Source organism: Coregonus clupeaformis, unplaced genomic scaffold, assembly GCF_020615455.1.
Source record: "Coregonus clupeaformis isolate EN_2021a unplaced genomic scaffold, ASM2061545v1 scaf0189, whole genome shotgun sequence".
NCBI lineage: Eukaryota > Metazoa > Chordata > Actinopteri > Salmoniformes > Salmonidae > Coregonus > Coregonus clupeaformis.
Window position 1 is genome coordinate 226,657 of NW_025533644.1, and position 24,323 is coordinate 250,979.

General features: G+C 44.4%; 1 protein-coding gene across 3 annotated transcripts in view; it reads right to left on the minus strand.

Annotated features, from left to right (window-relative positions):
* The window catches only part of LOC121554084 (VPS10 domain-containing receptor SorCS1-like), a 186,692-nt gene that overhangs the window by 100,111 nt on the left and 62,258 nt on the right, over window positions 1-24,323 (minus strand). For all 3 annotated transcript variants that reach the window (XM_045214039.1, XM_045214040.1, XM_045214041.1), the window contains exon 2: window positions 1,983-2,050. In XM_045214039.1, coding sequence (XP_045069974.1) covers window positions 1,983-2,050 — 68 coding nt within the window. The remainder of the gene's footprint in view (window positions 1-1,982; window positions 2,051-24,323) is intronic.

Below are 24,323 nucleotides of genomic sequence, written 5' to 3' on the forward strand. Positions count from 1 at the left end.
TCTGTTTCACTGTGAAACTGGATCACTGGGGATTGTGTATTGTGTTACAGGTGATTGAGTTATTCCACATACCTAGCTACTCCTCACATCATATACCTAGCTACTCCTCACATCATATACCTAGCTACTCCTCACATCATATACCTAGCTACTCCTCACATCATATACCTAGCTACTCTATTTGAGGGTTCAATTTCAAGCTCCTTTATTCATATCGGACTAATGTGATACTGCCTTGTTGGGTTCTTTTCAAGGACAACAACTTCATTTTGGGTGGAGACCCCCAGTACACGCCCAATTAGATTTCCCCCCCATTTATCTACTGTACGATAACAGCAGCAGCCCGAAGCCCTGTTGTCTTCCTTATTGGAGTTTGATTAATCAATGAGTGGGGGGTATCTGGAGTTGGTTAGCGAGAGGTCGCTAATCGCATTAGCGAGGTGCAACGTAAACAATAAACAGCTTGAAACGTCCAACGGGTGGCAGCTTTGCTGAGTATTCCAAATTAACTTATGAATGCCTTGGCGCACTCCGATAGTATTTCTCTCTCGCCACTCCACTTTGAGAGCAGCAGGTTGGGCTTGTACCCCCCTCCCATTTCTGCCCCAGGTTTGACGGCTGCCTTCCAACCAGGAAACCGAATCTCTCTCTCTCTCTCTCTCTCTCTCTCTCTCTCTCTCTCTCTCTCTCTCTCTCTCTCTCTCTCTCTCTCTCTCTCTCTCTCTCTCTCTCTCTCTCTCTCTCTCTCTCTCTCTCTCTCTCTCTCTCTCTCTCTCTCTCTCTCTCTCTCTCTCTCTCTCTCTCTCATATAATGAAGTCAGGGAACAGTCGATGTTAGAAGCACCATTAACAGGGTAATGTGGTATCATGCCCGTTCAAGTTTGAGCCATCCACGACTTAAGCCACTAAAGGCTAGTGGTTAGGACTTAAGTGGAGACAGTCTTATAACGCTACATTTACCACTGCTGTGTTTGGGAGATAGGCCTTGGGGTGACCCACGGGTCTGTTGTGAGCAAGGCCGCTGAGTTCACTGGAAAGTCCTGAGGTCCATTTTCTGTTTTCCTCTTTTTCATAGGAGAGCCACAATGTTCCAGCAGACCCGCACCGCTGGGATTTTTACAGATTTGACAGGCCTACTGTTCCGAAGTCTCTTAAATGCCAAAACCGCATTCAATCAACTTTAATGATCGCCAAGTGGAACAAACGTAAGAGCATTCAATTTGTCTCTCTTTTTATGAAAGATCAGGGTAAAATAAGCCGAGACTATAGAAAAACAACTAAAATACTCTAACTGTGGGGTTTCAAATGGACAGTCAAACACTTTCTATTTTCAGCAAAGTCTCAAACATACTTGTGCGTCACTCTGAACAGAATCACAGAATGTCACACTGTATACATAACCTATTGGGCACCGAATCTCAAGGTAGAAAGAACGCAACCTGTAGACCTACAAATACAAGATATTACAACTATAGCCAAGGGAGAGGATTATGTATGAATTCAATTTTGGGTAATGCGGAGAAGCCCCTTGAGCTGAAAGTGCAACGAGACTCGCTTGAGCTGCACTCAAGGCCAGTCAAAGTAAGTGCATTTGGATAACACTGGAGAGGACATTGGCTGTCTGTGAGTAACTGTGACTCATATTCACACTAATGTCTGTTTGCTTTGGGCTGAATTAAACATCTGGTCGGTCGGCTGGAAGGTTCTGGCGACGGGTGCACATTTTTCGGGCGAAAAGTCTCCTCAATGAGGAGAGGGCAAGTTTACAGTTTTAATATTCAAGGAGATGTCGTGTAAGTCTTAGATTTGTCAACCTCTTATGGCGATGCACCTATGTATTTATTGTGTTTTTGGTATACAAAGGAGACAGAATACAAAACACAACCTTGTTGCTGCTAAAATCAGATATGCAGGCAGTCACAGAAGACTTTACACAGAAATGTACACAGAAGACTTGCAATGACAAAGTATGACGTGCTTACCTCCACAACGAGCTCTCTGTGACACTGTTCAGGTTGAAGTCAAACAGCTTGGTCAGCATGAGAATCACCTGCAAGACATAAGAGAAATCCTTATTAATACACTTTAATAAACAGCCTACAATAAATAAATGTTTCAGTGATAAATAAATGCACGTTTCAACACACAATTAATCTTAAACATAGGCGTAATCACATTTCACATAGCATTTCAAAGCATGTGATGATTCATCCTGAATTACATTGTCAGCAGTCAAGGAGATCGTGTTTTCTTCTATAGTATGTGAAATTCAAGGAAATTATCTGTTATTGGAGTTACAAGCCACAGGTCATCAACAATTTGGCCTGTAACATCCCCGGAAGGTTGCTGGATCGAATCCCCGAGCTGACAAGGTCAAAATATTTTGTTCTGCCCCTGAACAAGGCAGTTAACCCACTGTTCCCCGGGCGCCAATGACGTGGATGTTGATTAAGGCAGGGGGGCCTCTGATTCAGAGGGGTTGGGTTAAATGCGGAAGACACATTTCAGTTGAATGCATTCAGTTGTACAACTGACTAGGTCTCCCCCTTTCCTTTCCCTTTCCCATGTTCAAATGGTGTCCCTTTATTTCATGATCACCTGTGTAATACAAGATGCTTGTTCCATACTTTCTAAATCACCTATCACATCATTTCAAAACAGAAAACAGGAGCGACAGAGGATATGTTGGATATGTAGCCTCTGTAGCCGCACATGAAAGGCATAGTTCCGTCTTTGGGAAACTCACTGTCTACCTGATAGAGAATACATTATAAGAATGTGTCCTCCCCCAAGCTTGTTCAGGGGATCTGACTATTGACTAGCAAGCTCAGCTGAACTGTCAGTGAAAGGAACTGAAAGACACATCAGACGAATGTGATGACTAATTATTTAGTGCTCATTATTTAATAATATCCTATTCAATGTAAACGCAGCACTGTAAATATTATTTATAACTGTCACACCCTTAAAGTGCATGGGGTTTAGAAGGAAAATCTGGGTCAATCCAAGTCTTCAGGGAAAATGAAAAGACAGATAAATTGCATTCCGCTAGAAGCAGAATAAGAACTACAGAAGCACTCTCAATCTATTTACTTTATGACTAGAGGTATATTTGAAATCATTGCAATTTGTGGCGGTGGAGCTATTCACCGAGCACACCTGTAGTTTGCCAGTCTACTTTGACATGGTACTACAGACCCCTGACATTCCACGCAATGTTTGTTGTCTGTTAGCATGTTGCTAACTGTGTGGAATCGCCTGGAGTATGATGTCATGGGTTTGACAGTTTCGTGATTGTTCAAATGCGTGTGGATGTCATACAACACAGAGGTCAGTAACAACATGGACAAGTCGAACAGATCCAGCAGCAGTGTTGTGTCTATCTATATTAGCCTGGTGTCATCCAGATGACCTTAGCATCATGTACATAGCTTATTTTTTCCCCTCCAAACACAAACACCCTTAGCTGGTCTGAAACTTCTAAGAGGAACTTTGGGGAACTGCACTGTATGCATTTTCAGGGAAAAATTGATTTCTGTGGAATATTGTCCAAGCCCATAGTGTACAGCAAAAACAAACAACCGGAGCCTATAAACAATTTGTACATGCCGTCTCCAAGGCCAGCTACACAATGTTGCTTGGCTGCACGCTGTGTCATGGCAACATCCAACTGTTTCCCTGTCCCCCGGATACCTTTGAGTCTACCTCCCGCTGCATGTTATGGAGGCAGGCGTGGCGGAGGAGGAGTCACCGTGGGACTTGTGGGACTTTGTGAAGTGAGTTCCGCCAGCGTGGGGGCCCTGCGAGTGCGTTACAACGCCAGAACAGATGCACCTCGGTAGCGGGGAATTACATTGTGAGGAAGGCCCCTTTGATCACCCTGTATTATGTATGAGGTAACATCTGCAGCCTCGGAACGCACCGAACCAACACACACACACTTTCTCACACACACACACATGGCTGCTTTGGGTCGACCTGTGGAGGAGTTTAGGTTAGAGGGAAGAAACCATCAACACAAAACTCCTTTAAATTAAAAGCTTGTTCACAATGTAGCCCGGCATCTCCTCTAAGCGTCTGAGCGGTAGATACTCCGGTGAGGAGAGAATTACCCCAGGGGATGAATAACCTTACATGTGCAGATGAGACCAATGCATGCTAATGACCCAGTCCATTTTGCTGGCCAGCTGGAGGGGGAATTCACACACACACACACACACACACACACAGGAACACACACAGCCATGCATGCACGCACGCACGCACGCACCCACACACAACCACCTCCATAAGACTTCTCTCTCTCTCCTTCTCTCTCCCTCTATCTCCTCTCTCTCTCCGAAATTCTACCAAACCTCTAAATTCTGTTTATCTATGTCTGTATGTGGTATGTGTGCCAGAGCAGGTGCCCTTGTACCAATGTATCTCTATATTCCATGCCCTTGTACCAATGTATCTCTGTATTTCATGCCCTTGTACCAATGTATCTCTGTATTCCATGCCCTTGTACCAATGTATCTCTGTATTCCATGCCCTTGTACCAATGTATCTCTGTATTCCATGCCCTTGTACCAATGTATCTCTGTATTCCATTCCCTTGTACCAATGTATCTCTGTATTCCATACCCTTGTACCAATGTATCTCTGTATTCCATGCCCTTGTACCAATGTATCTCTGTATTCCATGCCTATGCCTCCCGTCCACCTGTTTCTGTGTACTAGGGCCAGGTTCTCTATCACCTCGCCCTCGCTCAAACAACCAACAACCTGGACAGATAAAGTCCTTTAAAAGCAAAGTAAGCAGAGCTGTAAAAACGGAGCAGGCCAGGTGGGGCTGGCTGTGTAGCTGGCATCATCAGCTCAAGGACAGTGTGCATACGGACCCTTCTGTCTGCCACATACGCAGCCTAATGTGGGTGGCCATCAGCGTGCGTCCGTGTCAGATGGTCTCCCCGCTGGAAAGTGCATATGCTACATTACCAAGCTTGCCAATTAGGCCCGTGGGTAGACTCCTACTGTATTACCTTGCCGAGCAATGGGGAGAGAGTTGTGTGAGGGAGAGAAGGAGAAGAAGAAGAAGAAGAAGAAGAAGAAGAAGAAGAAGAAGAAGAAGAAGAAGAAGAAGAAGAAGAAGAAGAAGAAGAAGAAGAAGAAGAAGAAGAAGAAGAAGAAGAAGAAGAAGAAGAAGAAGAAGAAGATTCTATCAGAAGTGGTTAGGAGTTGTGTGAGGGAGAGAAGATGGAGAACTGTTTTACTTTCATTAGCTTGTGAGGTGTTTGGGTTTATGTGGCTGTGGCAGGTTGAGGCGGCAGCTCTGTTATTGATGCATTATGCTGAAAACCCCACATAGAAGTTAGTCATTAAGCTTCAGAAAATGTTCGAGGTGGTATGCCTGGTGAGGTTTGTATTAAGATAAGTGTCCCCTTTCGAATAGGTAAAACTTTCAAAGTGCATGGAGGGTCAACTTGAGGGAGTTTGCAAATGTTAGGCTAAGTCTCTGGTTGGCAGAATATTAGGAGGTATTAGAAATGCAAAGAGAGGTTTGAGCTCAGGGTGCGGATCAATAACAGCTGTGTCTCTGCAAAGACTTAAGTGCTTAGAGATTCTCTTTCACACACAACTACACACACACACACACACACACACACACAGAGAGAGAGACAGAAACACACACACACACTGAGTGCCTATGCTGCCAGAAAACGGCTTGTTGTGTTTCCCGCTGTCTGGTGATTGTCCTTGGCAGGGGGAGAAAACAAAAGATGAACAAGGATCGAAATCCCCAAACACGCATATACAAATAACAATTACAATCTCCTATGGCACAGAGAGCCCAGAACTGTAAACAAATATAAAACAGAGGGATCCTAGCCACGGCTTTGTCTGACTGTGGAACTCCCAGAAATGAGACATTTTAAGCACACACCATTTTTCTTCTGTATTTCTGTCACTAAATTGTAATCACGAGAGAGAGTTTAGTCACATTTTCTTCTGACTGCATGCTAAAGTACAATTCAGTAATCCTCACTCTAGTTAATGTTTTAGGAATCGTCTCAGATATTCAGATACTGAAGTAGGTGGATGCACTCTAGAGTCTTGAGTGTTTTCGTAACCGTGTAGTGAACACCGCTCGCACCCAATGCTTCTCTGTGTTTTGAATCTATAAGGAATGCATTGCAAGCTACTACACCTCTGCACACTACATATCTATGATATTCTGAGAAAAAACAAGTTAGTCAAATATATAAATATCATATCTAAACATGATTCATCTTCCTAGATGTTCAAAAACCTGAATCTGTCAAACTCCGGAGGGATCATGGTGACAACATGCCTTCTCTCTGTAGGATTAGCTGTTGTCGTTTCATATTTTGGAAATATTTCACAATCCATGCCTATCCCAGATATGAAAGTAAAATGTAGCTGCGAAACCTGGATTTTCAAGTAATCTGTCAAATTCTTCGATATCCCCCCTAAAAATCTGTCTCCATTGAGGATCAAAACTGATGAAAACGTGTCATTTGAGATGCAATGTCCCAGGGAAGGAAATGATAGTATAAATACCAAACATGCATAGTAATGTTCTGGGTTTTGTTCCCTATTTCTGGAGCCTAATTAGTTAGTCTTCTGTTTATATATATATATATATATATATATATATATATATATATATATATATATATATATATATATATATATACACACAGTTGAAGTCGGAAGTTTACATACACCTTACCAAAAACACTTAAACTCAGTTTTTCACAATTCCTGACATTTAATCCTAGTTAAAATTCCCTGTCTTAGGTTAGTTAGGATCACCACTTTATTTTAAGAATGTGAAATGTCAGAATAATAGTAGAGAGAATGATTTATTTAAGCTTTTATTTCTTTCATCACATTCCCAGTGGGTCAGAAGTTTACATACACTCAATTTGGATTTGGTATCATTGCCTTTCAATTGTTTAACTTGGGTCAAACATTTCAGGTAGTCTTCCACAACCTTCCCACAATAAGTTGGGTGAATTTTGTCCCATTCCTCCTGACAGAGCTGGGGTAACTGAGTCAGCTTTGTAGGCCTCCTTGCTCGCACACGCTTTTTCAGTTCTACCCACACATTTTCTATAGGATTGAGGTCAGGGCTTTGTGATGGCCACTCCAATACCTTGACTTTGTTGTCCTTAAGCCATTTTGCCACAACTTTTGAAGTATGCTTGGGGTCATTGTCCATTTGGAAGAACCATTTGCGACCAAACTTTAACTTCCTGAGGTGTACCTGTGGATGTATTTCAAGGCCTACCTTCACACTCAGTGCCTCTTTGCTTCACATCATGGGAAAATCTAAAGAAATCAGCCAAGACCTCAGAAAAAAAATTGTAGACCTCGACAAGTCTGGTTCATCCTTGGTAGCAATTTCCAAATGCCTGAAGGTACCACGTTCATCTGTACAAACAATAGTACGCAAGTATAAACACCATGGGACCACACAGCCGTCATACTGCTCAGGAAGGAGACGTGTTCTGTCTCCTAGAGATGAACGTACTTTGGTGCGAAAAGTGCAAATCAATCCCAGAACAACAGCAATGGACCTTGTGAAGATGCTGGAGGAAACAGGTACAAAAGTATCTATATCCACAGTAAAACGAGTCCTATATCGACATAACCTGAAAGGCCGATCAGCAAGGAAGAAGCCACTGCTCCAAAACCGCCATAAAAAAGCCAGACTACGGTTTGCAACTGCACATGGGGACAAAGATCGTACTTTTTGGAGAAATGTCCTCCAGTCTAATGAAACAAAAATAGAACTGTTTGGCCATAATGACCATTGTTATGTTTGGAGGAAAAAGGGGGTGCCTTGCAAGCCGAAGATCACCATCACAACAGTGAAGCACAGGGGTGGCAGCATCATGAGGTGGGGGTGCTTTGCTGCAGGAGGGGCTGGTGCCCTTCACAAAATTGATGGCATCATGAGGAAGGAAAATTATGTGGATATATTGAAGCAACATCTCAAGACATCAGTCAGGAAGTTAAAGCTTGGTCGCAAATGGGTCTTCCGAATGGACAATGACCCCAAGCATACTTCCAAAGTTGTGGCAAAATGGCTTAAGGACAACAAATTCAAGGTATTGGAGTGGCCATCACAAAGCCCTGACCTCAATCCTATAGAAAATGTGTGGGCAGAACTGAGAAAGCATGTGCGAGCAAGGAGGCCTACAAACCTGACTCAGTTACACCAGCTCTGTCAGGAGGAATGGGCCAAAATTCACCCAACTTATTGTGGGAAGCTTGTGGAAGGCTACCCGAAACGTTTGACCCAAGTTAAACAATTTAAAGGCAATTCTACCAAATACTAATTGAGTGTATGTAAACTTCTGACCCACTGGGAATGTGATGAAAGAAATAAAAGCTGAAATAAATAATTCTCTCTACTATTATTCTGACATTTCACATTCTTAAAATAAAGTGGTGATCCTAACTGACCTAAGACAGTGATTTTTTACTATGATTAAATGTCAGGAATTGTGAAAACTGAGTTTAAATGTATTTGGCTAAGGTGTATGTAAACTTTTTTCTGACAATATTACCCAGAAACCACAGTGATATCGTTTTCTGTATACTTTAAGACCAACATGTTCAGTGTTGTAAACCAACTTGTTGACATAACCCCAGGGTTTTAGTCAAGATCTGTCACACTGCATTCATCATATCTCTATCCACGGCTGGATACCTTATGTTGATATGTATATTCCAGGTTGAATACTATGTTAATAAGATGTTATATTGTACTGAGGTACTTAGTAGTCATCTGCCATGCTTGTAGGTGCTTAGCTGCTATCAGCAGCAGAACAGATAAACACAAGACACCATGGTGGGAAGAAGACTGAAGTTACTAACACACATCCAAAGTGCAAATGAAGATTATCATTGCTGTAGTTTGACTCTGCCACCTACAATACTAATGACCTGATTAGATGGCAGGATCTACTTTCTTCACAGCGTGATCACTGTTAAAGGGGAAGACATCGAGCTACTGTGTGTGTGTGTGTGTGTGTGTGTGTGTGTGTGTGTGTGTGTGTGTGTGTGTGTGTGTGTGTGCGTGCGTGCGTGCGTGCGTGCGCGTGCGTGTGTGTCTAGATGTACGAGCTACTAGGCTCCCCAACGTCATTTAAACTGAACACTGTTGAATTCACTTATATATACTGCCATGAATTATGCATTAGACTGTAGAGATTGTTCACAATCTATTGTTTTTGGGGTTTGAGTGAGTGTGTGTTTGCATGCGTGTGTGTGAGTGAGTGCAAATGTGTGTGTGTGTGCGAATGAGCGTGTGTGTGTGTGTGTGCATTGAATGAGTGCATGTGGGTCCTCAAATGAATGATGTGTTTGAAAACAATGTTGATTCGGGTAATAAATCACTGTTTAGTACTTTACCATGAGGGAAAGATAACACTTGACACAATTATTGAAATTGAATTCATGGACACTCTCGCTCTAGACAAAAGATAACGGGACTATTCACATTATTCCAAGTAGGTAAGGGTTCCTGCCTGCGTAGAATGAAAAGCCAGAGCTACAACAATTGAGTTTTAACTTCCAAAGTAGGTTACAATCCACCCACTGGTTAAATATAGTACATCACTTCCGTGCCGCGAGAGAGGAATGTGGTTGCTCAATCCTGATCATTTGACAAATAAAACGGAATTTATGAATGTTAATCCAATGAACCCGTTCACATATCCCCGGGGAATATTGCAATAACACATAAGACCTTGAACTGTCAATGTGGAAAATCAAGTTTTATGTTAGCGGTGACAGAAAGGTGTGAATATGAAAGCACTACGAAACTCACAGACATACTCAAAGTTTCTAGTGGTATTGAATGGGAATGAGAAGTCTGTGGGTATATGATTTTCAATGTGTTGAAAATCAAGTTCTATGTTAGCGGTGACAGAAAGGTTTGGATATGAAAGCACTACACAACACAGACATACTCAAAGTTGAGACTGGATGTGAAACCGAGTCTATGAGTAAAATGCTGTGGTTGACTTGGATTTCAGTACTAGACTACAGAGGCCCAAGAGGCTAATCTAGCGGCTGTTTTTCCCCCATGTGTTAACAACACAACCTACATGAGATTATTAACTACAGTCGCTACACTACCAGACAGATGGAGCGTGATAAATAAAGCTAAAAAGAATCTTGCTCATCGCAGATTAATTATTCAGATGTTCATCCTATCCTCAGAAGAAGCATCAGCTCACTAATGGGATAATAAGACCAAAGGAATTTACAAAGCTACATCTATCTATCTATCTATCTATCTATCTATCTATCTATCTATCTATCTATCTATCTATCTATCTATCTATCTATCTATCTATCTATCTGTCTGTCTGTCTGTCTGTCTGTCTGTCTGTCTGTCTGTCTGTCTGTCTGTCTGTCTGTCTGTCTGTCTGTCTGTCTGTCTGTCTGTCTGTCTGTCTGTCTGTCTGTCTGTCTGTCTGTCTGTCTGTCTGTCTGTCTGTCTGTCTGTCTGTCTGTCTGTCTGTCTGTCTGTCTGTCTGTCTGTCTGTCTATCTATCTATCTATCTATCTATCTATCTATCTATCTATCTATCTATCTATCTATCTATCTATCTATCTATCTATCTATCTATCTATCTGGCAAAGGCACTCTCTCCCTCTCCCTCTCTTTCTTCTCACTCTCTCTCCATCTGAGGCAAAATAATCTCACTTTTTGTCTCATTGATATTGGTTAATTTGCCTCCAGTTTGGGGCTGGGTAGTTTGATAAGTAGGAGCCGAAGGCAGATAAAAAGTCCCTTCAGGCTTTGCTGCCAGAGAGAGAGCGAAAGAGAGCGAGGGAGAGCAAGAAGGAGGAAGAGGGAGAGGGAGAGAGAAGAAGGAAGAGGGAGAGAGTGAAGGAGGAAGAGGGAGAGAGAGAGAGAGAGAGAGAGAGAGAGAGAGAGAGAGAGAGAGAGAGAGAGAGAGAGAGATAGGGGGGGGAGATGAGATGGTGGTAGTAGCTAACAAGCTCTTCTCTGTCAATCTCTCTCTTTGTTCCCATTATTCAGAATGAAAGACTCCTGATTCCCAGCATTTGCATGTGATTAAAGGTGATTAGCAGTACAGCTCCACAGTCTAAACCAACACGTCCCTCCATGGGAATCGTCACAGCCCACCCACTTATTGCTAGTGTTGCAATCACCACCAACACTCACCACCGCCATGACACTGACCCCCTTTTTGTTGTTGTTCGGCTTTGTTGTGTATCAAACCATCGTGTGAGGCGCCTCAACATCATTCATGTGCTTAATTTGCGTCAAAGAAAACACGTTGGGAAAAAGACAAACCAAAGTGGGTATTATGTTGATGGATAAATACGATACAAACGAGAAACAAGCTTTTCAAGTTGGAGAGTTTGACGCAGTGGCTAAAGAGAAAGCCGTTAACACGAGAACACGGAGGAATGAGAATTGCAATCAACGGGGGTCTTAACCTTGTCTCGCACGTCACTGTAATGAGATGATAAAACGAATCCCCGGGGGGTTGGAATAAGCCGTATTCTAACGTGTACATAGACAGCTGTATCAATACGGGAGCAATTGTTGCTGAGCTTCATACTCTGGTAATAGAACTAGGCGACGCTCGCTGCACACCAATAGGCACACTCAATTTCAGCACAAGAGAGTGTTGTATAAGCTATAGTAAGAAAATAGATGGCATTCAGAATAGTCAACAGTGCCATCATTGTTAAAGATATAGCATTATTCAGAATAGTCAACAATGTCATCATTGTTAGAGATATAGCATTATTCTGAATAGTCAACAATGTCATCAACGTTAGAGATATAGCATTATTCAGAATAGTCAACAGTGTCATCATTGTTAGAGATATAGCATTATTCAGAATAGTCAACAATGTCATCATTGTTAGAGATATAGCATTATTCTGAATAGTCAACAATGTCATCAACGTGAGAGATATAGCATTATTCAGAATAGTCAACAATGTCATCATTGTTAGAGATATAGCATTATTCAGAATAGTCAACAATGTCATCATTGTTAGAGATATAGCATTATTCTGAATAGTCAACAATGTCATCAACGTTAGAGATATAGCATTATTCAGAATAGTCAACAATGTCATCATTGTTAGAGATATAGCATTATTCTGAATAGTCAACAATGTCATCAACGTTAGAGATATAGCATTATTCAGAATAGTCAACAATGTCATCAACGTTAGAGATATAGCATTATTCTGAATAGTCAACAATGTCATCAACGTTAGAGATATAGCATTATTCAGAATAGTCAACAATGTAAACAATGTTAGAGATATAGCAGTATTCAGAATAGTCAACAATGTCATCATTGTTAGAGATATAGCATTATTCTGAATAGTCAACAATGTAATCATTGTTAGAGATATAGCATTATTCTGAATAGTCAACAATGTCATCAACGTTAGAGATATAGCATTATTCAGAATAGTCAACAATGTCATCAATGTTAGAGATATAGCAGTATTCAGAATAGTCAGCAATGTCATCATTGTTAGAGATATAGCATTATTCTGAATAGTCAACAATGTCATCAACGTGAGAGATATAGCATTATTCAGAATAGTCAACAATGTCATCATTGTTAGAGATATAGCATTATTCAGAATAGTCAACAATGTCATCATTGTTAGAGATATAGCATTATTCTGAATAGTCAACAATGTCATCAACGTTAGAGATATAGCATTATTCAGAATAGTCAACAATGTCATCATTGTTAGAGATATAGCATTATTCAGAATAGTCAACAATGTCATCAACGTTAGAGATATAGCATTATTCAGAATAGTCAGCAATGTCATCATTGTTAGAGATATAGCATTATAGCTGAATAGTCAACAATGTCATCATTGTTAGAGATATAGCATTATTCAGAATAGTCAACAATGTCATCAGTGTTAGAGATATAGCATTATTCTGAATAGTCAACAATGTCATCAACGTTAGAGATATGGCATTATTCAGAATAGTCAACAATGTCATCACTGTTAGAGATATAGCATTATTCTGAATAGTCAACAATGTCATCATTGTTAGAGATATAGCATTATTCAGAATAGTCAACAATGTCATCAACGTTAGAGATATAGCATTATTCAGAATAGTCAACAATGTCATCAACGTTAGAGATATAGCATTATTCAGAATAGTCAACAATGTCATCAATCTTAGAGATATAGCAGTATTCAGAATAGTCAACAATGTCATCATTGTTAGAGATATAGCATTATTCTGAATAGTCAACAATGTCATCATTGTTAGAGATATAGCATTATTCAGAATAGTCAACAATGTCATCAATGTTAGAGATATAGCATTATTCAGAATAGTCAACAATGTCATCATTGTTAGAGATATAGCATTATTCAGAATAGTCAACAATGTCATCATTGTTAGAGATATAGCATTATTCTGAATAGTCAACAATGTCATCAACGTTAGACATATAGCATTATTCAGAATAGTCAACAATGTCATCATTGTTAGACATATAGCATTATTCAGAATAGTCAACAATGTCATCAATGTTAGAGATTTAGCAGTATTCCGAATATTCAACAATGTCATCAATGTTAGAGATATAGCATTATTCAGAATATTCAATATGTCCCGTATAAAGCAGAAAGAATAAAAACAAGATAAGAGGAAGGAGAAGAAAGAGAGAACTCTGGTTTCAATCATCGTTCAATGGAGTTTTATCAATCTCCCCATGATGTCAGATCTGACCAAGATTTCAACCCAGCCCACACAGGAAATCATTCAAGGCCAGACCGTTAGTGCCAGCCTTGGCTGAGGAGGCCACATACAGACACACACACACAAAGGGACAGAAGGGAAGCCGCCATACTAGGACAAATAACACCAAAAGATTGATAGGACCAGACGAGACCAACACTGTAGGCAGCAAGGCAGAAAACACAACGAGTCGTTGAGTCAATGGCGCCAATTTCTAAAGTGTCATCTGGAGACGATCTCATTGGCTACCATCCACCGAATCCATTTACGGGGGTGCAATCAGATTCATTGATCTGAACGGTGTCATTAACTAGGGTTTAATGCAGGGGACATGATGTAAACATGATCAATGTCCGTCTCCCCAAGGCCTCTCCTTTCAACACAACGCTTAAATAGCCTCACCCTCACTGTAATGTAAACTCCATTCAAGTACAATTTATAGGCCTCTCTCACCTCCTTGATTACTTAGGGTATATCATCATATGGGGGCGCATTCCACACCACGAACGGTAGTACTCTAAACTCGGAATTGCCACAACACCTTTAGCGTTGACCTTTTCATAGATGTCTCAGTATATCATGTATATAGTGGGGTTAGTGAGCCGTGGCGTGTTTGTTTACTTTAGAGGGACATGCCTGGGCAAGTCCAGGAGGAACCATACCGCTATTTAAAATCTTTAGGATAATGAGTTGTCGTGTGTAACGAACAGGCGGGAGGCCCCTATTGGTTAGGGATCAGGAGTGATTGACTGGTTGACCCACGTCCGCCAGCCCCCTTTACAGTTTTTAATGGCGTTCTTGACACTATATCCAATTACTTAGAATAATTATTTGGGCTTGGAGAGCTGATGACTGGCTGCATTTTGGAAATTTGAGACTGGATCGCGTCCAAGTTAATGCATAAATTAATAGGCCGGGCCACTGGGATGGGAGTTGTTCAATCTCTCATGGAGAAAGGAGGCTACTGTATACAAGGAACTCCACCGTGACGAGACAACTGAAAGCAATAAACCCTGGGGGGTTTTGGTAAGACATAAACCTCCACATAAACCTCCACTATACAACGGCAGCACACACAGATCCACCCACCTCTACAGGCCCGGAAAGGAAAAAAAGGAACGAGATTCTTCTTGGTCAGCTAAAAATGGAGGAGAGCGAATGGGTCCTTATGGATAGCAGGGAGATTATGGAAAGGGGAATTAACAATTGACAGACGCATAACTGGTTTTAAGTTTTGATCTATTGACATATCGACAAAGGCTCAGGCAGGATCCATATAAAGCCAAGGGAAGCTGACCTTTTTGTTGCAGATCGTTCCACACGTTCTTGTAATGCAGGGGAGAAAAAGCCCCGTTTGAAAGGCACCGCTGAAATAAGCTGCTCTGTAGAATGCAGAGTACAAGTTGACTCGTGGTTAGCGGATAGGGACATTCTGCTTACTTTTCAGGGACAAAAGTTCAGCCCAGTCTGTGGAGCAAAGTGTCAGTGGAAGAGATTGAGCATACTAATGAATAAACTCTAAAAACAGACTGTTGTTCAGTATATACTGACACCATTCTAAACTGCTGCATTTAAATCCATAAACTTGAAACCAACCCTTCATGAAGTTGTCCTTTTTGACACTGACTTTTTGAAATTAAACTCCCTCTCCCTAGACAGTTGTTACCTGATGATTAAATCTTCAATCTCAAATCTATGCTAACTGCAAAAAGGTCAGCAGCTGATTTGATTTGTGGGCCCCCGATGAAATTCATTATAAATCTGAAGAACACAGAGGGAATTCGCATTTGAAAAGTGTTTTATGATTACAGAAATGTGGACAGCAGCTTTATTGCACAATATTGTACTATACAGCTACGCAAAGTTCACTTAGATGTAATTAATTTTGTGTATCCTATATATGGTTATTGTTAGCAAAGGGATGTGGGAGAATACCTGAAATGAAGAAAACAAGCCTGATCCATTCATTACAATTCATTTCCAGCATTCCAAATTCTGCCAATTCAGCACTTAGCTTACCTCACCAATTGGACTGTCCACCATATTTACCAGATGGAATTTGTAATAAGTGGATGTATTGACTTGGCGAGGTCACAGGAGGTATTTGTTACCCATGTATGAGACGGAACCCACTGTACTACAAACTAGCCACTTGTCTTGGTTTCAAATGAGATGAATGGCAAATGGGAACACTATCTGAAAGAAAAAAACTACTTTTTAAAAAGTGGTTGCTATCTATCAATTTTTGGGTTCCTCGGGAATGGTTGTATTGATTCAGTATAAATGTTACACCGAAACTATTCAACACTATTATTTGGTCCTGTCCGGGGTATCGTCGGACAAGGGCCACAGTATCTCCCGACCCCCCGGACTCAGCCTCCAGTATCTATGCTGCAAAAGTCTATGTGCCGGGGGGCTAGGGTCAGTCTGTTATATCTGGTGTTATTCTCCTGTCTTATCCGGTGTCCTGTGTGAATTTAAGTATGCTCCCTCTAATTCTCTCTCTCTCCCTCTCTCCCTCCCATCCCCGGAGGACCCGAGCCCTAGGACCATGCCTCAGGACTACCTGGCCTGATGACTCCTTGCTGTCGCCAGTCCACCTGGTCATGCTGCTGCTCCAGTTTCAACACTTCTGCCTGCGGCTATGGAACCCTGACCTGTTCACCAGACCTGCTACCTTGTCCCAGACCTGCTGTTTTCAACTCTCTCTACCGCACCTGCTATTTCAACCTCTAAATGCCCGGCTATGAAAAAGTGACATTTACTCCTGATGTCCTGAGCTGTTGCAACCTCTACAACCACTGTGACTGTTATTTGACCCTGTTGGTCATCTATGAACGTTTTAACATCTTGGAGAAAGATCTGGCCTTAATGGCCATCTACTGTTATAATCCCCACCCGGCACAGACAGAAGGGGACTGGCCACCCCTCAGAGCCTGTTTCCTCTCTAGGTTTCTTCCTAGGTTCCTGCCTTTCTAGGGAGTTTTCTAGCCACCGTGTTCTACATCTGCATTGCTTGCTGTTTGGGGTTTTAGGCTGGGTTTCTGTACAGCACTTTGTGACATCTGCTGATGTAAAAAAAGGCTTTATAAATACATTTGATTTGATTTGAGTACTTACACAAAACGGACAACTCATCAGAACCAGAACCACAGCTAGTTTGTTCTCCTACTGACTTTTATATATAAATACAGTATACATCCAGTCTCTGTGCATACCCAAACAAGCTTTCCAGCCTTACTCTCATCCCTCACTCCCATTCTTCAATCCAATCATTCCCATCTCTTTGTACCGGCTTTCGATGGTGATGGCAGGCACAGCTCTTTTTTCATATTGATGTGCAGAAATAGACAGACGAGACATATTTCCGTGGCTAGACTAGAGGCAGGCAGCTAACTGGAGCAAGCAGACATCAGGGCCCATCAGCATGCTATGGGATGATTGCTATAAGGATACTATCCGCCATTTTAGCGCTAGGCCCTAGATTATGTAGTGGCGGCTAACATGTGATGAGGCTAAAACAGCATGAAAAACCTGGTGTTCATCAAATGAGTGAATCTGGGTTGATGTTGGGTTTGAGTTCTGCAGTGAGCAATGTTTGTGTCTTTGTGTAGATTTTGGATAGTTTATGATGCTGTCATTTTTCCACTCACAAATGTTCCCCTTACAGTATATTTTGATACAGATGTAGGATCTTAATTTGACCTATATTGTCACAGCAAAATAATCCTGCATCAACAGGATTTGAACATTTAGTACATTTTTCTTGCATGATCAGTGGTTAGGCTATTAGCTGGCCAAAATTAGGCTACATGAAATGTGAAATACTGTTAATACAACCATGTGTTGGTGTGGGTTTTCAGTGAATTTCTGTAATTCAAGGAGCTCATCTGCATTTCATGTGGCGCAGGAAAATTCTCAGCAACAAAAGAGTGATTGAATTACGTCTGTATATCTTTAGTGTATTACTGCAGACAGGGTAAAGTGGAGAAACACTGTTGAGGCTCTTTTGCTCCACTGGGAGCTAAAATTAACACGTCAAGTAAATAAGTGAAGTCGGTCGTGTGTTAAAAAAAAGAGGGGGTAATACTTAAGTAATGCAGACCAATCCAAGCTCTTTCGAGACAGAAGAGAAAACTTGAAGTATTTAACATGCTAGGTATTCTGCTGCTGCCATTACAGTTTCCAATCGATGTTTGCCTAACCTGCCAGGTGTTTGTTGAGAATAAAAAATAACACACGAGATCATATCTTTGCATAGGTAAACAACGACTGAGCCAACAGAATATATGCAGACGGGTGCATAATCAGTGGTAAGACAAACTAATTGGATGAAGAACTAAAATAGTGGGCATGTTACAGTTATCTAATACAACAAATATGTATCTGTCTTCAAACAGTCTGTCATACAGGAGATGTTCGGCATATTTACAAAAACCATTAGTAAATTACAATGATGTCTTATTACTGCCTTATACACAGTAATACACAGTCAATACATCTCACTGAACTTTAATAGCAAAATAAATGATGATTTGAATAACCCTGTAAGTCTCTAAATGGAATTGACACTTATTGACCTGCTATATTGAGTTATATTTGGGTGTTTCAGTGAAACGTAAGTGAGGGAGGCCCCGCTCTCTCGCTTTCCCAGATGTTTAGTTCATTTCATTCCGATCTCCTTTGCATTATTGTAGCCATTTTCTGTAGCCTGTCAACTATGCCTATGTCTATCCCTGTTCTCTCCCTCTCTGCACAGGCTATACAAACGCCTCACACCGCGTGGCTGCTGCCTCTCTAACCTGGTTGTCCCTGCACGCACGACCCACGTGGAGTTCCAGGTCTCCGGCAGCCTCTGGAACTGCCGTTCTGTGGCCAACAAGGCAGAGTTCATCTCAGCCTATGCTACCCTCCAGTCCCTCGACTTCTTGGTGCTGACGGAAACATGGATTACCACTGAAAACACTGCTAATCCTACTGCTCTCTCCTCGTCTGACCATGTGTTCTCGCATACCCCAAGAGCATCTGGTCAGCGGGGTGGTGGCACAGGAATCCTCATCTCTCCCAAGTGGACATTCTCTCTTTTTCCCCTGACCCATCTGTCTATCTCCTCATTTGAATTCCATGCTGTCACAGTCACTAGCCCATTCAAGCTTAACATCCTTGTCATTTATCGGCCTCCAGGTTCACTTGGAGAGTTCATCCAATGAGCTTAACGCCTTGAAAGGTTCCTTTCCTGAGGATGGCTCACCCCTCACAGTTCTGGGTGACTTCAACCTCCCTACGTCTACCTTTGACTCATTTCTCTCTGCCTCCTTCTTTCCACTCCTCTCCTCTTTTGACCTCACCCCTCTCACCGTCCCCCCTACTCACAAGGCAGGCAATACGCTTGACCTCATCTTTACTAGATGCTGTTCTTCTACTAATCTCACTGCAACTCCTCGCCGTCGCAACCTTCGCTCTCTCTCTCCCGCTACTCTCTCCTCTTCCATCCTATCATCTCTTCCCTCTGCTCAATCCTTCTCCCTCCAATCTCCTGATTCTGCCTCCTCAACCCTCCTCTCCTCCCTTTCTGCATCCTTTGACTCTCTATGTCCCCTATCCTCCCGGCCCCGGCTCGGTCCTCCCCTCCTGCTCCGTGGCTTGCTGACTCATTGAGAGCTCACAGAACAGGGCTCCGGGCAGCCGGCGGAAATGGGAAAACTAGACTCCCTGCGGACCTGTCATCTTTTCAATCCCTCCTCTCTACATTCTCTTCCTCTGTTTCTGCTGCTAAAGCCACTTTCTACCACTCTGAATTCCAAGCATCTGCCCCTAGCCCTAGGAAGCTCTTTGCCACCTTCTCCTCCCTGCTGAAGCCTCCTCCCCCCTCCCCCCCTCCCTCTCTGTGGATGACTTCGTCAACCATTTTGAAAAGAAGGTTGACGACATCCGATCCTCGTTTGTTAAGTCAAATGACACTGCTGGTCCTGCTCACACTGCCCTACCCTATGCTTTGACTTCTTTCTTCCCTCTCTCTCCAGATGAAATCTTGCGACTTGTGACGGCCGGCCGCCCAACAACCTGCCCGCTTGAACCTATCCCCTCCTCTCTTCTACAGACCATCTCCGGTGACCTTCTCCCTTATCTCACCTCGCTCATCAACTCATCCTTGACCGCTGGCTATGTCCCTTCCGTCTTCAAGAGAGCGAGAGTTGCACCCCTTCTCAAAAAACCAACACTCGATCCCTCTGATGTCAACAACTACAGACCAGTATCCCTTCTTTCTTTTCTCTCCAAAACTCTTGAGCGTGCCGTCTTTAGCCAACTCTCTTGCTATCTCTCTCAGAATGACCTTCTTGATCCAAACTAGTCAGGTTTCAAGACTGGTCATTCAACTGAGGCTCTGCTCTTCTCTGTGTCACGGAGGCTCTCCGCACTGCTAAAGCTAACTCTCTCTCCTCTGCTCTTGTCCTTCTAGACCTGTCTGCTGCCTTCGATACTGTGAAGCATCAGATCCTCCTCTCCACCCTCTCCGAGTTGGGCATCTCCAGCGCGGCTCACTCTTGGATTGCGTCCTACCTGACCGGTCGCTCCTACCAAGTGGCGTGGCGAGAATCTGTCTCCGCACCACATGCTCTCACCACTGGTGTTCCCCAGGGCTCAGTTCTAGGCCCTCTCCTATTCTCGCTATACACCAAGTCACTTGGCTCTGTCATATCCTCACATGGCCTCTCCTATCATTGCTACGCAGACGACACACAACTAATCTTCTCCTTTCCCCCTTCTGATAACCAGGTGGCAAATCGCATCTCTGCATGTCTGGCAGACATATCAGTGTGGATGACGGATCACCACCTCAAGCTGAACCTCGCAAGACGGAGCTGCTCTTCCTCCCGGGGAAGGACTGCCCGTTCCATGATCTCGCCATCACGGTTGACAACTCCGTTGTGTCCTCCTCCCAGAGTGCGAAGAGCCTTGGCGTGACCCTGGACAACACCTTGTCGTTCTCTGCTAATATCAAGGCGGTGACCCAATCCTGTAGGTTCATGCTCTACAACATTCGGAGAGTACGACCCTGCCTTACACAGGAAGCGGCACAGGTCCTAATCCAGGCACTTGTCATCTCCCGTCTGGATTACTGCAACTCGCTGTTGGCTGGGCTCCCTGCCTGTGCCCTTAAACCCCTACAACTCATCCAGAATTGCCGCAGCCCGTCTGGTGTTCAACCTTCCCAAGTTCTCTCACGTCACCCCGCTCCTCCGCACACTCCACTGGCTTCCAGTTGAAGCTCGCATCTGCTACAAGACCATGGTGCTTGCCTACGGAGCTGTGAGGGGAACGGCACCTCCGTACCTTCAGGCTCTGATCAGTCCCTACACCCAAACGAGGGCATTGCGTTCATCCACATCTGGCCTGCTGGCCCCCTACCTCTGCGGAAGCACAGTTCCCGCTCAGCCCAGTCAAAACTGTTCGCTGCTCTGGCACCCCAATGGTGGAACAAGCTCCCCTCACGACGCTAGGACAACGGAGTCACTGACCACCTTCCCGGAGACACTTGAAACCCCACCTCTTTAAGGAATACCTGGGATAGGATAAAGTAATCCTTCCCCCCCCCCAAAAAACAAAAACATATTGTAAAGTTGTTATCCCACTGGCTATAAGGTGAATGGACCAATTTGGAAGTCGCTCTGGATAAGAGCGTCTGCTAAATGACGTAAATGTAAATATGGTATATAAACTCAGCAAAAAAAGAAACGTCCCTTTTTCAGGACCCTGTCCTTCAAAGATAATTCGTAAAAATCCTAATAACTTCACAGATCTTCATTGTAAAGGGGTTTAAACACTGTTTCCCATGCTTGTTCAATGAACCATAAACAATTAATGAGAATGCACCTGTGGAACAGTCGTTAAGACACTAACAGCTTACAGACGGTAGGCAATTAAGGTCACAGTTATGAAAACTTAGGACACTAAAGAGGCCTTTCTACTGACTCTGAAAAACACCAAAAGAAAGATGCCCAGGGTCCCTGCTCATCTGCGTGAACGTGCCTTAGGCATGCTGCAAGGAGGCATGAGGACTGCAGATGTGGCCAGGGCAATAAATTGCAATGTCCGTACTGTGAGACGCCTAAGACAGCGCTACAGGGATACAGGACGGACAGCTGATCGTCCTCGCAGTGGCAGACCATGTGTAACAACACCTGCACAGGAACGGTACATCCGAACATCACACCTGCGGGACAGGTACAGGATGGCAACAACAACTGCCCCGAATTACACCAGGAACTCACAATCCCTCCATCAGTGCACAGACTGTCCGCAATAGGCTGAGAGAGGCTGGACTGATGGCTTGTAGTGTCAAGGTTGGCTGTAGGTGGGTGTATGGGTGGAATCAAAGCGCAAGGACACCGAAGTCAATAATCCAAAGACTTTAGTCAAAATTACCAATAAGGCAAACAGGAAAACTCGCTCGAAGGCGGAGCAGCGCACGTGGCGACCAAATTAAAGGCGCACGAAAACAGGTGCGTAAATACGCTCCAGCGCAGTGGAGTAGTAAGCTCAACCGAGCTAAATAGTCAAACGACCAGCAAACACGACAGTCACGAAACAATAACACACAACACCTGACAAACACAACGAGAACTAAATAGGACACTAATGACACTAAATGATAACAGGTGTGGAAACAATCAGACAAAAAGCAAGCGAACATGAAACATACAACGGTGGCAGCTAGTATTCCGGAGACAACGAACGCGAAGCCTGCCCGAACAAGGAAGAGAGGCAGCCTCGGCCGAAACCGTGACAGTACCCCCCCTTGACGCGCGGCTCCAGGCGTGCGCCGACTCCGGCCTCGGGGGGCGACCCGTGGGGCGCGGAGCAGGGTGCGTCGGGTGCCCACAATGAAATTCCGTCTGGAGAGACGGGTCCAAATTCTCTCCTCGGCACCCAGCACCGCTCCTCCCGGACCGTGCCCCTCCCACTCCACTAGATACTGGAGACCCCCCATCCGGCGTCTCGAGTCCAAGATGGACCTCACCGAGTGCGCGGTACCCCTCGTGTCCAATAGGGGCGGAGGAGTCTCCCTGATCTCACTTTCCTGGAGTGGGCCAGCTACCACCCGGCCTGAAAAGGGACACATGGAGCGAGGGTTAATACTTTTATATTCAACAGGTAGCTGTAATTTATAACACACCTCGTTCAACCTTCCCAGGACTTTAAATGGCCCTACAAACCGCCGACCCAGTTTCCGACAGGGGCGGAGGGGCAGGTTTCTGGTGAGAGCCAACTCGATCACCAGAGTGCGTACACGGTCCCTCACTGCGGTGGAGGTCGGCGCTGGCCTTCTGGCGTCGGAGGGCCCGCTGCAGGTGGGCGTGTGCAGCGTTCCATGTCTCCTCGAGCGCCTCGCCCACTCATCCACCGCAGGAGCCTCGATCTGGCTCTGCTGCCAGGGTGCCAGAACCGGCTGGTAACCCACACACATTGGAAAGGGGTTGGTTAGTGGGGAATGGCGTAGGGAATTCTGGGCCATTTCGGCCCAGGGAGCGTACCTTCTGCCCACTCCTCCGGCCGGTCCTGGCAGTATGTTCTTCGAAACCTACCCACATCCTGGTTTACCGTTCCACCTGCCCATTACTCTCCGGGTGGTAACCCGGGTGGGCTCACGAGACCCCCCAACCGCTCCATAAAGGCCCTCCAGACTCTGGAGGTAAGTGGGGACCTCGATCAACACAATATCCTCGGGTACCCGTAGTGCCGGAACACATGGGTGAATAAGGCTTCGGCAGTTTGCAGGGGCGGTAGGAAGGCCCGGCATGGGGAGCAAACGACAGGCCTTAGAAAACCGGTCCAACAACCAGTATAGTGGTATTCCCCTGTGACAGGAGGAAGGTCAGTAAGAAATCCACCGAGAGGTGGGACATGGTCGTTGTGGCACGGGCAGGGGTAGTAACTTACCCCTAGGCAGATGTCTAGGCGCCTTACACTGGGCGCACACCGAGCAGGAGGAAACATAAACCCTCACATCACTTGCCAACGTGGGCCACCAGTACTCGGTACTAAGACAGTGCACTGTCCGGCCGATCCCGGATGTCCAGAGGAGGGTGGCGTGTGAGCCCAATAGATCGATCCCGAACCTCGGGCGGAGCGTACTTCCGACCCTCCGGGCACTGTGCCGGACTAGGGCCGGTGCGTGCCGCCCCGCTCGAGCTCAGCATCGACCTCCCACCCCACTACCGGTGCCACCAGACACGACTCCGGCAGATGGAGTGGGCTCCACGGACCTCTCCTCCGTGTCATACCGCCGAGACAGCGCATCTGCCTTCGTTCTGGGACCCAGGGATGTGCGTGATCTTAAAGCGTAACCCTGGGTCAAAAACATACTCCATCTAGCCTGCCGGGTTTAGCCTCCTCGCTGCCCGGATGTACTCCAGGTTCACGGTGGTCCGTCAAAATGAGGAAAGGGTGTTGAGCCCCCTCAAGCCAGTGCCTCCACACCTTTAGGGGCCTGTACCACGGCTAACAGCTCCCTGTC